The 11237-nt window shown below is 42.6% G+C and overlaps 1 protein-coding gene across 1 annotated transcript; it reads left to right on the top strand.

Annotated features, from left to right (window-relative positions):
- Positions 1-1202: 1202 nt before the first annotated feature.
- On the top strand, positions 1203-10028 carry LOC118707378 (zinc finger protein 271). The gene is made up of 2 exons (XM_045574507.1): positions 1203-1874; positions 7000-10028. Exons 1-2 carry the CDS (start codon positions 1826-1828, stop codon positions 8946-8948), a joined length of 1998 nt encoding a protein of 665 aa, XP_045430463.1. The 5' UTR covers positions 1203-1825; the 3' UTR covers positions 8949-10028.
- Positions 10029-11237: the final 1209 nt, after the last annotated feature.

Genomic DNA, 11237 nt, shown 5'->3' with positions numbered 1-11237 from the left:
TGATTTCTAGCAACATTCTGTTCATGACAACATACGTATTCTCTAAGATGAAAGGACATTTCTCACTGTCCTTTTCACTTCTTCTGAGCCCTCTCCAGGATCACCATTAATATCCATATTTCTACTAACAATCTCTTCAAGGCATCCTAGGTGCTGTTTTGTTTGTTTTTCTATCATGAGCCTTAACATTCCTCTAGCCATTACCCAATTTTGTTTTATTTCAGAGAGGAAGGGGTGTGCACTTGACTGGAATCAAACCTGGGACCATTCAGTCTGCAGGCCAAACCAACTAGGGCCCCTATGGCCCCCCCCCCTTTTTTTTTTTTTAATATGATTTTTTACAGAGTGGAAGGGAGAGGGTAGAGAGAAACACTAATGAGAGAAACGTCGATCAGCTGCCGCCTGCACACACACACACACACACACACACACACACACACACACACACACGGGATGTGCCAGCAACCAAGGTACATTCCCCTTGACTAGAATCAAACCCAGGACCCTTCAGTCTGCATGCCACACCAACTAGGGCCCCTATGGCCTTTCTTGATGGCAGAAGACAGCCAGCTGTATTCCCAGAAATGTGGGCCTTAACTGCCCGGCGTCTCTGGTTTCCAGGGCGCTGCTGCCCCAATGCGGCAGAGAATCAGAGCAGCCGGCGCCCCTGGGACCCGGCTCCCACCGGCCCACTGCGTCCCTGGGGCCCGGCGGCCGGCATGCCCCCAAGGTCCCCGCGGACTCAGAGGCTCTGCAAAGCTCCGGGGACCCGGGAGGGCAGGAGGAAAGGAGAATGGAGCACACGCGGGAGAGGGAGTCTAGGGGGAGGCCAAGGCGGTAACTGAGGAAGAACTCGTCCTGCAGTCAGAACCTACCCGCCCCAGGGCGCTTTCCCGGGAGCTGTTTTCCGACATTCACGTCAAGAACCGGCAGGCGAGGCCAGGGCTCTGTGTCCGCTCCCAGGGCCCCCGCTACAGCGGGGCTGGGACAGCTCCGGGCTGCGGGCAGCTCCGCGGATGCGCGGGTATTAAGTCTCCGGCCGCCCGGCGCGTGCGCAGTGCGCGCCCAGCCATAGAGCTGCGGGTCCGCCCGCTTCCTAGAGCGGGCCGAGGTGGTGCCGCGCGGGGCCGGCGGCGGCCGCAGAGCTGCGAGGTGCTGGCGCTGTGGGCTCGCGAGAGGCGTAGGGTCGCGCGGGATCCCGCCTTGGAAGCGGCCTGAGGCCGTGGGGCGTCCAGGTCGCCGGGGTCGCCTCTGGGCGCGGCTTCTAGGCCCGGCGAGCGTGGTCAGGCCGTCTTTGCTGGCCCTTGGGTTCCGTTGAATGAACATCGCGCACCGGGGGTGGGTGGGGCAGAAGCTTGGGTGCCTCCGCGCCAGCCCCCCGCGCCTGGGAAGAGCAGCCTGAAGGCATGAAGGGGAGGAAGAAAAGACTCCTCCATGAAGGCTCGGCAGGTGGAAGGGAAGCGAACAGCAGTGTCCGGTCGTTGCAGCTCTACCTGACGTGGCTGGCATTGCCTCCAATGGGGCCTGAAGGAACGGAGAAGACATGTCCCCGGGGGGTACTGCCTGACGCCTGGGTGATGAGAGAGGAAGCTTAGTAAGTTTGCACAGGAGGTTTTGTTTCCTTCTTTATTTCTTTACATCTGGAGGACGTTCTTTGGTAGCCTGGTGTCGGGAATTGTATCTCCCGGCTCCGCAGTGATTCGCTCCCCAGCCCGGTGGTGCCCAGTTGCCTCGGGGTCTCAGAGCCCGACCTGGACAAGAAAAGCCCCCGAGGCCATGGTGATGCTCCGGGCGCTCCTGAGGGTCAGGTGTGCAGCGGCAGCCCATGGAGATACCGCTCAATTCTGAAGCTCAAGACCACCCGCTTCTGCCAGGTGAGCAGCAGTGTATTCTCTCTCTCTGGGTGGTTTTGGGGGTGGGGGTGTCACCATTGCTATATCAGTGTCATCGGTGTTATTGGCATTCTTCATTACCTGCACTTCACTGTTAGGCAGTGCCCGCCCTTCAGTGCTGCAAGCACAGTCACGTGACTTTGTTGTGAATTCTGGCAATCACGTTCTCAGGGAATGCCTCCCTCTCCTTTAAGTCCCCAAATCATCTATTTTCCTCATTATAATCACCTTATCACCAATCTGTTAGTATTCGATATTCCCCCTTTTAAATCTTTTCTTTCTGCCCTGACCGGTTTGGCTCAGTGGATAGAGCGTCGGCCTGCGGACTGAAAGGTCCCAGGTTTGATTCTAGTGAAGTGTTTGTACCTTAGTTGCAGGCTCCATCCCCAGTAGGGGGCGTGCAGGAGGTAGCTGATTGATGTTTCTCTCATCAATGTTTCTAACTCTCCCTCTTACTTCCTCTCTGAAAAAAATCAATAACATATATTTTAAAAATAAAATTTAAAAAAATGTTTAAATATTTTTTTATTGATTTCAGAAAGAAAGGGTAAGAGAGAGAGAGAGCAATATCAATGATGGGAGAGAATCATTGATTGGCTGCCTCTTGCATGTCCTGCAATGCGGACATGTATCCTTGACCAGAATCAAACCAGGACCCTTCAATCCACAGGGTCTATCTACTGAGCCAAACCAGTTACGCCGCAATTTTTTTTTTTTTTAATGATTGTTTCCTCATTAGTATTTGTACATACTAATTCATGTCTTGGAGGTTATTTTGAGGATCACGTCTATCGCTCCAGAAGAAGGGACCCCAAAACAGTGACCTAAAAGATCAGGCATTTTTAAACCATGTTATTTTCTTTGGTTCTGTGGTCATCAAGTTGGGCTGGGTTCAGCTGGGCAGTTGTTTTGTGTTTTTCAGGTCTTGCCTGTGATCACTCATGCCGTCATCTAGCTGCTCAGCTAGGGCAGGTCTAAGCCAGTATCAGTAATAATCAGTTGCGTACGTCTGGCTGTTGTGATTTCTATGGCCGGTAGCCCAGACTTTTTCACGGGGCAGCAAGTTTCCAAGCTCAGGCAGAGGCCAAGCCCTGGGATGCAAAGCACTTTCTAACCTGTTTGTGTTACATTTGTTAATATGTCATTCACCAAGCAAGTCACATGACCAGTTCCAAAGTCATTGTGGGTGAGAACTACACAAGGATTTAGATACTGGGGGAATAGGATTCAGTTGGGCCCAACTCGATATAATAATAAAAGGGTAATATGCTAATTAGACCAGATATCTTTCCAGACAAAGCCACAGTGGTGGGGGCCAAGGCAGAGGTGGTTAGGGGTGATCAGGCAGGTAGGGGAGGGCAGTTAGGGGGCAATCAGGCTGGCAGGCAGAGGCAGTTAGGGACAATCAGGCCAGGAGACAAAAGTGGTTAGAGGCGATCTGGCAGCCAGGGGAGCAGTTAGGGGCATCAGGCCGGCAGGCAGAGGTGGTTAGGGACGATCAAGCAGGCAGGAAGGGGAGCAGTTAGGAGCCAGCAGTCCCAGATTGCAAGAGGGATGGATGTTCAAGGGGTCCCAGATTGGAGAGGGTGCAGGCTGGGCTGAGGACTTCCACACCCCATGGTCTCTAGTCCTATATAATAAAAGCCTAATATGCACATTGACCTAACAGTGGAATGACTGGTCACTATGATGTGCACTGACCAGTAGGGGGCAGATGCTCAGTGCAGGAGCTGCCCCCATCCCACAGGCCCCAGGCCAGCCTAGGTGGGTACCAGCGTCACCCCTTCCACCCGATTGTTCCGCTAGTCCCCTCCAAGGTGGATGCAGGGGGACCCCGATCGCCCTGCTGGTCGTCCCAAAGACCGGCTCTGATCGCCAGCCAGGCCTAGGGACTCTACCCATGCATGAATTTTGTGCACCAGGCCTATAGTTATTACTGTAACAAGCACCACAGGCTCTAGCTGAGATCCTATATAAACCCTGAGAACACACCTGACTGGTACTAAGTTCTTTATAAATAGTAGCCACTGTTTTTTCTAAGAAATTCAACTTCTGTTATCCCTTTCTCCCTAGGTCTTCTGCCTCTTTTTAGTATTGGAGCATCTTTATTTTATTTATCCTATATTTAGAATTTGTCTTTCTTTAAGAATCTGTCCTTAGGCATCTAGTTCTCATCTTTCCTGAGAATCACTGAGCCTCCTCCTTGAAGTTTTACATAAATTGATGTACATATTATATTGCATCTGTTTGTTTCTCTTAAAGTGCGTATAAAATAGCATTTTAATTATAGTTAATACAAAAGTGCATTTATAAAATGTAGAAAGATACAAAACAGAAAGTTTAAATAACCTAGTCATTAACATTTATGTATCCTTCAAATAATTTAACTATTTAATAAATATTTGTTGATAAATGCTTATTAATAAGTTTGTTAATTATTATTGTCCAAATAATATTATTAATTAATGAGAGTTTACTCTGTACCAAGCACTGCTCTTAAGTGTGGGGGATAAAGCAGTGAACTGAACAGACAAGACTTTGCCCTCAAGGAGCTTACATTCTAGTGGGGAAAATAGGAAATAAACAAATATATAGTACAATATCAGGTAGTAATAGTGGTTATGGAAAAAATAAACCAGATGTATCAGTCAGTATTCTAGCAAAAGACAGTGGGCTCATTCAATTGGGGTAATTCAAAGTTTCATGAAAAAGATGGAAGGGTTACAGAAATCAACAAGGGATGGAGAACAGCTTGGAGACAAACAATGATGAGCACTTACTACCTCTTGGCCTTAAGGTACAAGAGGAGAGGTTGATTACCAGATCCTGGAGTGGGGAGCTATAGAATAGAGCTGCCTAATAGGAGCTGTAGCCTTTGCTAAAAGAAACAATTACTTCCCATTCCTGGCCCAGGAAGAGGGAAGCCAGGATGTGAGGGAAGCCAGGATGTAGGGTAACCAACTCATCCCAGTTTGCTTAGGATTTGGCACTGAAAGTCCCACATCCTGAGCAGCAACTCTGTTGGGGGGAAATCGGGAAAATTGGTCACTCTACAATTCTCCTCCCACTTTTAGCTAAATTTAATTGCAAGCCAGAAAGCACAGAACCCCAAGTGATGCAGTGCATAACCTATTATCAACCTACTGAAGCATAGAGCAGGGTGAACAGATCTACAGGTATAGAAGGACAATATCCATCACAGCCCACCCTTTTTAACCTATGATATCCACCTTTGTCCTTTGTTTAGGTTGTTATGTTCCCAACACAGCAGAAGAACAAAGTCTTAAGCTTCTATTTCATTGCAGGTTGACATATAATGAAATCATACTTCCACCTGAAACCTAAAACTTCACTACCCCCACTGCTATTCATATATATTTTTGCTGAATTTATACTTAAATATTTCATTTTTTATACAATTGCTCATTGTATACAGAAATACAATTGATGTTTGTATACTGCTGTAATAAACTTATTTACCAATTCTAATAGCTTTTTTGAGACACAAGGATTTTCTATATATGTGATTGTGTCATCTGTAAGTAAAGACAGTTTGACTTTGTTCTTATTTATGTTTCAGTTATTTTTTATGTCTTATTGCATTGGCTAGGAATACTGAATAGAAGTTGCACAGTGTGGAACAGAAATGTTAAAAGAGGGTATCCTTGCTTTGCTTCCTTGTTCATGAAAGAAAAGCATTCATTATTTACCCATTAAGTATAATGTGAGCTATTGGTTTTTCTTTGCCTTTTATTGGTAATTTACATATAACATCATTGATGTTTGCATTTCAGTGTACCATCTCCTTGTTTTTATTCATCCCATGTTTTGTTTCTTTTGTCTCCTTTTTAGCCTAATTTTGCATTATCAGGTTTTCGTTTTAAATTTTTATATTAATTTTATTGGTTTATACATTATTTCATTGTTATTTACTAGTTACTTCATAGCAACTTTTCTCAGATGTGATTCTGTGAGAGAATTTAGCCCAAGCACTCTAAGCATCCATTGTAAGTAATGTATTGTCACTCCTATTATGGTATCTATGTATCATTTTGGGGAGAATTACAAATAGTCACTCACACCATTTTCTTACAGAACCCCAGTTGAAAAGGGTTGCCTTCAAAATTACAACATAAACATTTAATTTATTGTACTTAATCTTTTTTTAGTATGTTTTTATTGATTTTTTGTGTGTGGGGGGGGAGGGATAGAAACATGGATGAGAAAGAAAATCATCAATTTCTTGCACACACCCCCACTGGGAATTGAACCCCCAAACCAGCATATTCTCCTGATCAGGAATCAAACCATGACCTGATTCATAGGTCGTCAACCAACCAATGAGCTGCTGTGGCTGGCTGTGGTGTGTTTAACATTGGGCTGACAATCAAGAAATTTAATGGAGTTCTCATAGTGCCTATGATCACAGGATCTGGAATTGTTGAGCAAAGAATGGCCTCCTCAAAAATCAACTCGAGATTTCTGACCCCATCTCTCTGACCTTTTCCTAATTTACTCTCCTTAGTAAGGAAGTTTGGCAGTGACTAACCAAAGTTTGGCTAACTCAAAAAAGGGCTTATGCATTCTTGGCCAATTCATTGGTAATAATCAAGACAAAAGAGATGGAGGAGTATCTAAAGACATATTTTTTTTAATTTCGGATTCTGTCTTGACTATTCCTGGGCATGATGCTTATTTCTTTACCATAATGATTGCCTCTGACCAGCCAGGTATACCCTCTCAGTGACAACCTGTGCACTGCTGCCTCCTGCATCCATTCCCGATTATTTCACATTGTTTACCTTACAAATGTTCATAAATTGTTTATGTAGCAGCTCTAATTTAGTCTAACTTTCCTAGTAGTCACTGTGATTAGATTTTGGTATTCTCAAATCTCCTGTGACAAATATATACAGATCAAATCTGGTAAGTCACTTCTCTTAACTGAATATTGTGGTCCATTACTTATTGAGTTTTCCTAGTTTTCCTCTCAGAGGATAATTTTGGATTTTGTAGCACTTCCATATTGTGATGACATCTGTTTCACTTGAAACTTTCTTACTTGTATAGAGTACACATTCCATTTGAATTTTGTTTATTGTTCTAGATGGTAAGACCAAGACCAAGATTGGAGAGCTGACTCCGGAGTTAGAAATCACAGCAGAAAATGAACCATTGGCTGAAGAGTCTGACAGTCCCAGAGACGATGTTCTGCAGGATTCTGAGTGCAGAGAATTCTGTGAATTGGGGGATACATTAAATGAAAAGGATAAGAACATCTTTAAAAGAGGACAGCGTAACTTTGATGAATGTGGACAAAACTTTGCTTGGAGTACAGGCCTCATTAGGCATCAAAGAAAACATTGGGAGAAACGCTATGAATGTGATAAGTGTGGGAAGGCCTTTCGTGTGAGCTCAGCTCTGGTTCTGCATCAAAGAATTCATACTGGGGAGAAACCCTATCCTTGTCATTGGTGTATTAAAAGTTTCAGTCGGAGCTCAGACCTTATTAAACATCAAAGAGTCCACACTGGTGAAAAACCCTATAAATGTGATGAATGTGGGAAAGCCTTCAGTCAGAGCTCAGATCTTATTATACATCAGAGAATCCACACGGGAGAAAAACCCTATCAGTGCAGTCACTGTCATAAAAGTTTTAGCCAGCGCTCAGACCTGGTTAAACACTTGAGAATCCATACTGGAGAGAAGCCTTATACATGTAACCAGTGTAACAAACATTTTAGTCAGAGTTCTGATGTTATAAAACATCAAAGAATCCACACTGGTGAAAAACCATATAAATGTGATGTGTGTGGGAAAGCCTTCAGTCAGAGCTCTGATCTTATTCTACATCAGAGAATCCATACCGGGGAGAAACCATATCCATGCGATCAGTGTAGCAAAAGTTTCAGTCAGAACTCAGACCTTATTAAACATCGAAGGATCCACACAGGAGAGAAACCCTATAAATGTAATGAATGTGGGAAGGCTTTTAATCAGAGTTCAGTCCTTATTCTGCACCAGAGAATCCACACTGGAGAGAAACCCTATCCGTGTACTCAGTGTAGCAAAACATTCAGCCGACTTTCAGATCTTATTAATCATCAGCGAATTCACACTGGAGAAAAGCCTTATCCATGTAACCAGTGCACTAAAATGTTTAGTCGAAGATCAGATCTTGTAAAGCACCATAGGATTCATACTGGTGAGAAACCCTATGAATGTGATGAGTGTGGGAAAACCTTTAGTCAAAGCTCCAACCTTATTCTACATCAGAGAATCCACACTGGAGAGAAACCTTATCCATGCAGTGATTGTTCTAAGAGCTTTAGTCGTCGTTCAGACCTTGTTAAACATAAAAGAATCCACACTGGAGAGAAACCATATGCATGTAATCAGTGCAATAAAAGTTTTAGTCAGAGCTCAGACCTCACTAAACATCAGAGAGTGCACTCTGGGGAGAAGCCCTATCATTGCAATACTTGTGAGAAAGCCTTCAGTCAGAGTTCTGACCTTATTCTTCATCGGAGAATTCACACTGGAGAAAAACCATACCCATGCACACAGTGCAACAAAAGTTTCACTCAGAACTCAGACCTTATCAAACACCAGAGAACCCACACCGGGGAAAAACCATACAAATGTAATGAGTGTGGAAAGGCCTTCAGTCAGTGCTCAGCTCTCATCCTACATCAGAGGATCCACACTGGGGAGAAACCGTATTGGTGTGATCAGTGTGGCAAAAGTTTTAGTCGGCACTCTGATCTCATTAACCATCGAAGAATCCACAATGGTGAAAAGCCATATAGAGGTGATACTTTTGGGAAAGCCTTCAGCACATGCACTGATGTTGAACATCAGAGTATCCACACTGGAGAGGAACCACTTTGGTGTATTCAGTGCAACAGAAGTTTTACCCAACTCTCTGAACTTATTGATCATGAAAAAGTCCATTCTGGCCAGGACAATCTAGATGTGATGAATGTGAGAAAATCTTTAGTGTATACACCAACTTTATTCAGTACCAGAGACACTATACTGGAAAAAAGCTTATGAATACTCTTGATGATTATGAAAAAGGTTTTAATGCTCAACTTTTGTAAGAAGAAGAAAAAACCACCCATAATGGAGAGAAAAGCATGGATTCAATTGTTATAATGGTTTAACTCAAGAGAAATTCTGAAGAGTCGTGTGTTGTGAGGAAATGTTCAATGTGAATAAAAATTTTACTAAATGTCAGCAACAATGGAAATTTGTATCTGCTATGATGTGAGAAATTCTCATCAAGTACAATCCACAAGAGGAGTGTTTTAAAGGAATTAAGAACCTTACCAGATATTGTAAAAATCAGTGTTGTGGGTGTGCAATCAGAACTTAGAAATATGTTAGTATTGTAACTTCAGATCTTTAGTGAGCCCAAATTACCTATCACATATTAGATACGTTATTTTAGAAAATGTAAGGAAAACTTAAAATTCCTTATTTAAATGGCACTTACCTGCTGACAGCTGCAGAGTTCTACCTTATGTTAATGCTAGTGATTGTTCAATCCAATGTATATCTTACATAATAAGAGGCTAATATGCAAATTGTCCTATCGACCGGGAGTTCAAGCAACAGTCAGGCCGTCCAACCGCCCATGTCTCCTCCCCCTAGCCAGGCTGGCCGGACCCCACCCATGCACAAATTCATCCACAGGGCCTCTAATATATATATATGTATGTACACATTGAGTGGCCAGATTATTATGCATTCAGATATCATGCCATTCTGATACTAAATTTATTAACTACACAACTGCAGTGCCCCATTTTCTACAAAAAAAAAAAAAAAAAAAAAAAAAGTTTTGTGGCCTACTTTGGGTTTTCCTGGTGAGGAGTTTTTAAGTTCCTGTGATGTACACAGCAAATATGGATTTCTTTTGCTCTCAGTAATAAAGCCTACAATCTTTAGTGGTTTGAAATAATTTCAATACTACCATTTAATCACAGCTTAAATATGTGAAACAATAAAAAAATTCATATGTCAAACTGTGATGATTTCTCTATTTTAATCTTGTCATCAATAAATTGAACAAAATTAAAGCTAAAGTAACACCCAATGACTAATTTGTGTAGCACATTCTGTTTAAAAATACCTACCCACTGATTTAAGTGGCAACATACATCAGACATTTGTTGATTTTTGACATGCCTACTGATATTAGGCTACATATATGCAAAGTTTTTTACTGAAAAATAGAATTTTTTAAAAAAATTCTAATTGTCTTTCTGGTATTAAACATTTGTTAAAATTATGCTGCAATCATATACTTTGAATATCCCTCATAATTATCTAATATTTCAATCCAGGCATTGCCAAATTATTATGTGTATGGCATTTATTAAGGCTTTATAGTCTACAAAAAGTTTGTACACAAAGGTTTGTATACTGTCCCAACAAAGCATGTATTATTTAAAGACTGATGTATACAGAAAACACATAGCTCAATGTAATCATAAAGGTAAACAAAATACTTAGCCCTAGCCAGTTTGGCTCAGCAGGTAGAGTGTTGGCCTGCGGACCAAAGGGTCCTGGGTTCAATTCTGGTTAAGGGCAGGTACTTTGGTTGCAGGCTCCTCCCTGGCCTGGGCCCTGGTGGGGCTTGTGCAGAAGGCAATCAATGCGTTTTTCTCACATCGACCTTTCTGTCTTTCCCTCTCCCACTTTCCCTAAAAATCAATGGAAAAATATTCTCAGAATTAGGGTGTTATGGAAATGACGACTGGAACATGTACTTGAAAGAGTAAGAATAAGATTGAAATAAAAGTGTAGTAAAAGAAAAGTAAAAGGAGTGTGATAGTAAACAAACAGGCACTTACACTTCCTGGGGTTTAGTGTCATCTAAAAAGTACTTGGTATGGTGGTAGTAAATATATTTCTGCATTTTGCTCTCAAGACAATGGAAAGCCATTAGGATCTTTGAACCAGGGAACGGCATGCTCACTTCTCTGCTTTATGAAGTCTAAGATTAAAAGGAAGAGAGCAGAAAGGAAAACTCTTTGAAAGTCTGGAAATAAAATGAGGCCCAGAAGTAGAGGAGCTTGAAGGTACTGACATGATAAGTTGAGAAATGAGTAGGGAGGCAAGTGTACAATCAATTATTGTCTGTTCTTTGGAGAATTTAAAAAGTGAAAAACGGTAGTCAATTTTATAGTGAAGTTTAGCCATCTCTCATGAGAATGAAATGTAAAGAGCCAACTGTTAACTACACATCTCCTGTGTCCTACTGGTAAACTCAAGTTCATGAATTTTTAAATACATCCAACGATATTTTCCTCAATTCCCTATCCTGATGAATTGCTC

Source organism: Pipistrellus kuhlii, unplaced genomic scaffold (assembly GCF_014108245.1).
Source record: "Pipistrellus kuhlii isolate mPipKuh1 unplaced genomic scaffold, mPipKuh1.p scaffold_m20_p_6, whole genome shotgun sequence".
In the NCBI taxonomy this organism is placed as follows: Eukaryota; Metazoa; Chordata; class Mammalia; order Chiroptera; family Vespertilionidae; genus Pipistrellus; species Pipistrellus kuhlii.
Note: the sequence above shows the minus strand (reverse complement) of the source record. Positions and strands in the feature narration are given on the sequence as shown.

Excerpts from the sequence above, each read along its gene's own strand:
- LOC118707378 (XM_045574507.1), top strand. The coding sequence starts at position 1,826 with ATGGAGATACCGCTCAATTCTGAAGCTCAAGACCACCCGCTTCTGCCA. Across the intron at positions 1,875-6,999 it reads AGACCACCCGCTTCTGCCAG|ATGGTAAGACCAAGACCAAG; the intron begins GTGAGCAGCAGT and ends TTATTGTTCTAG.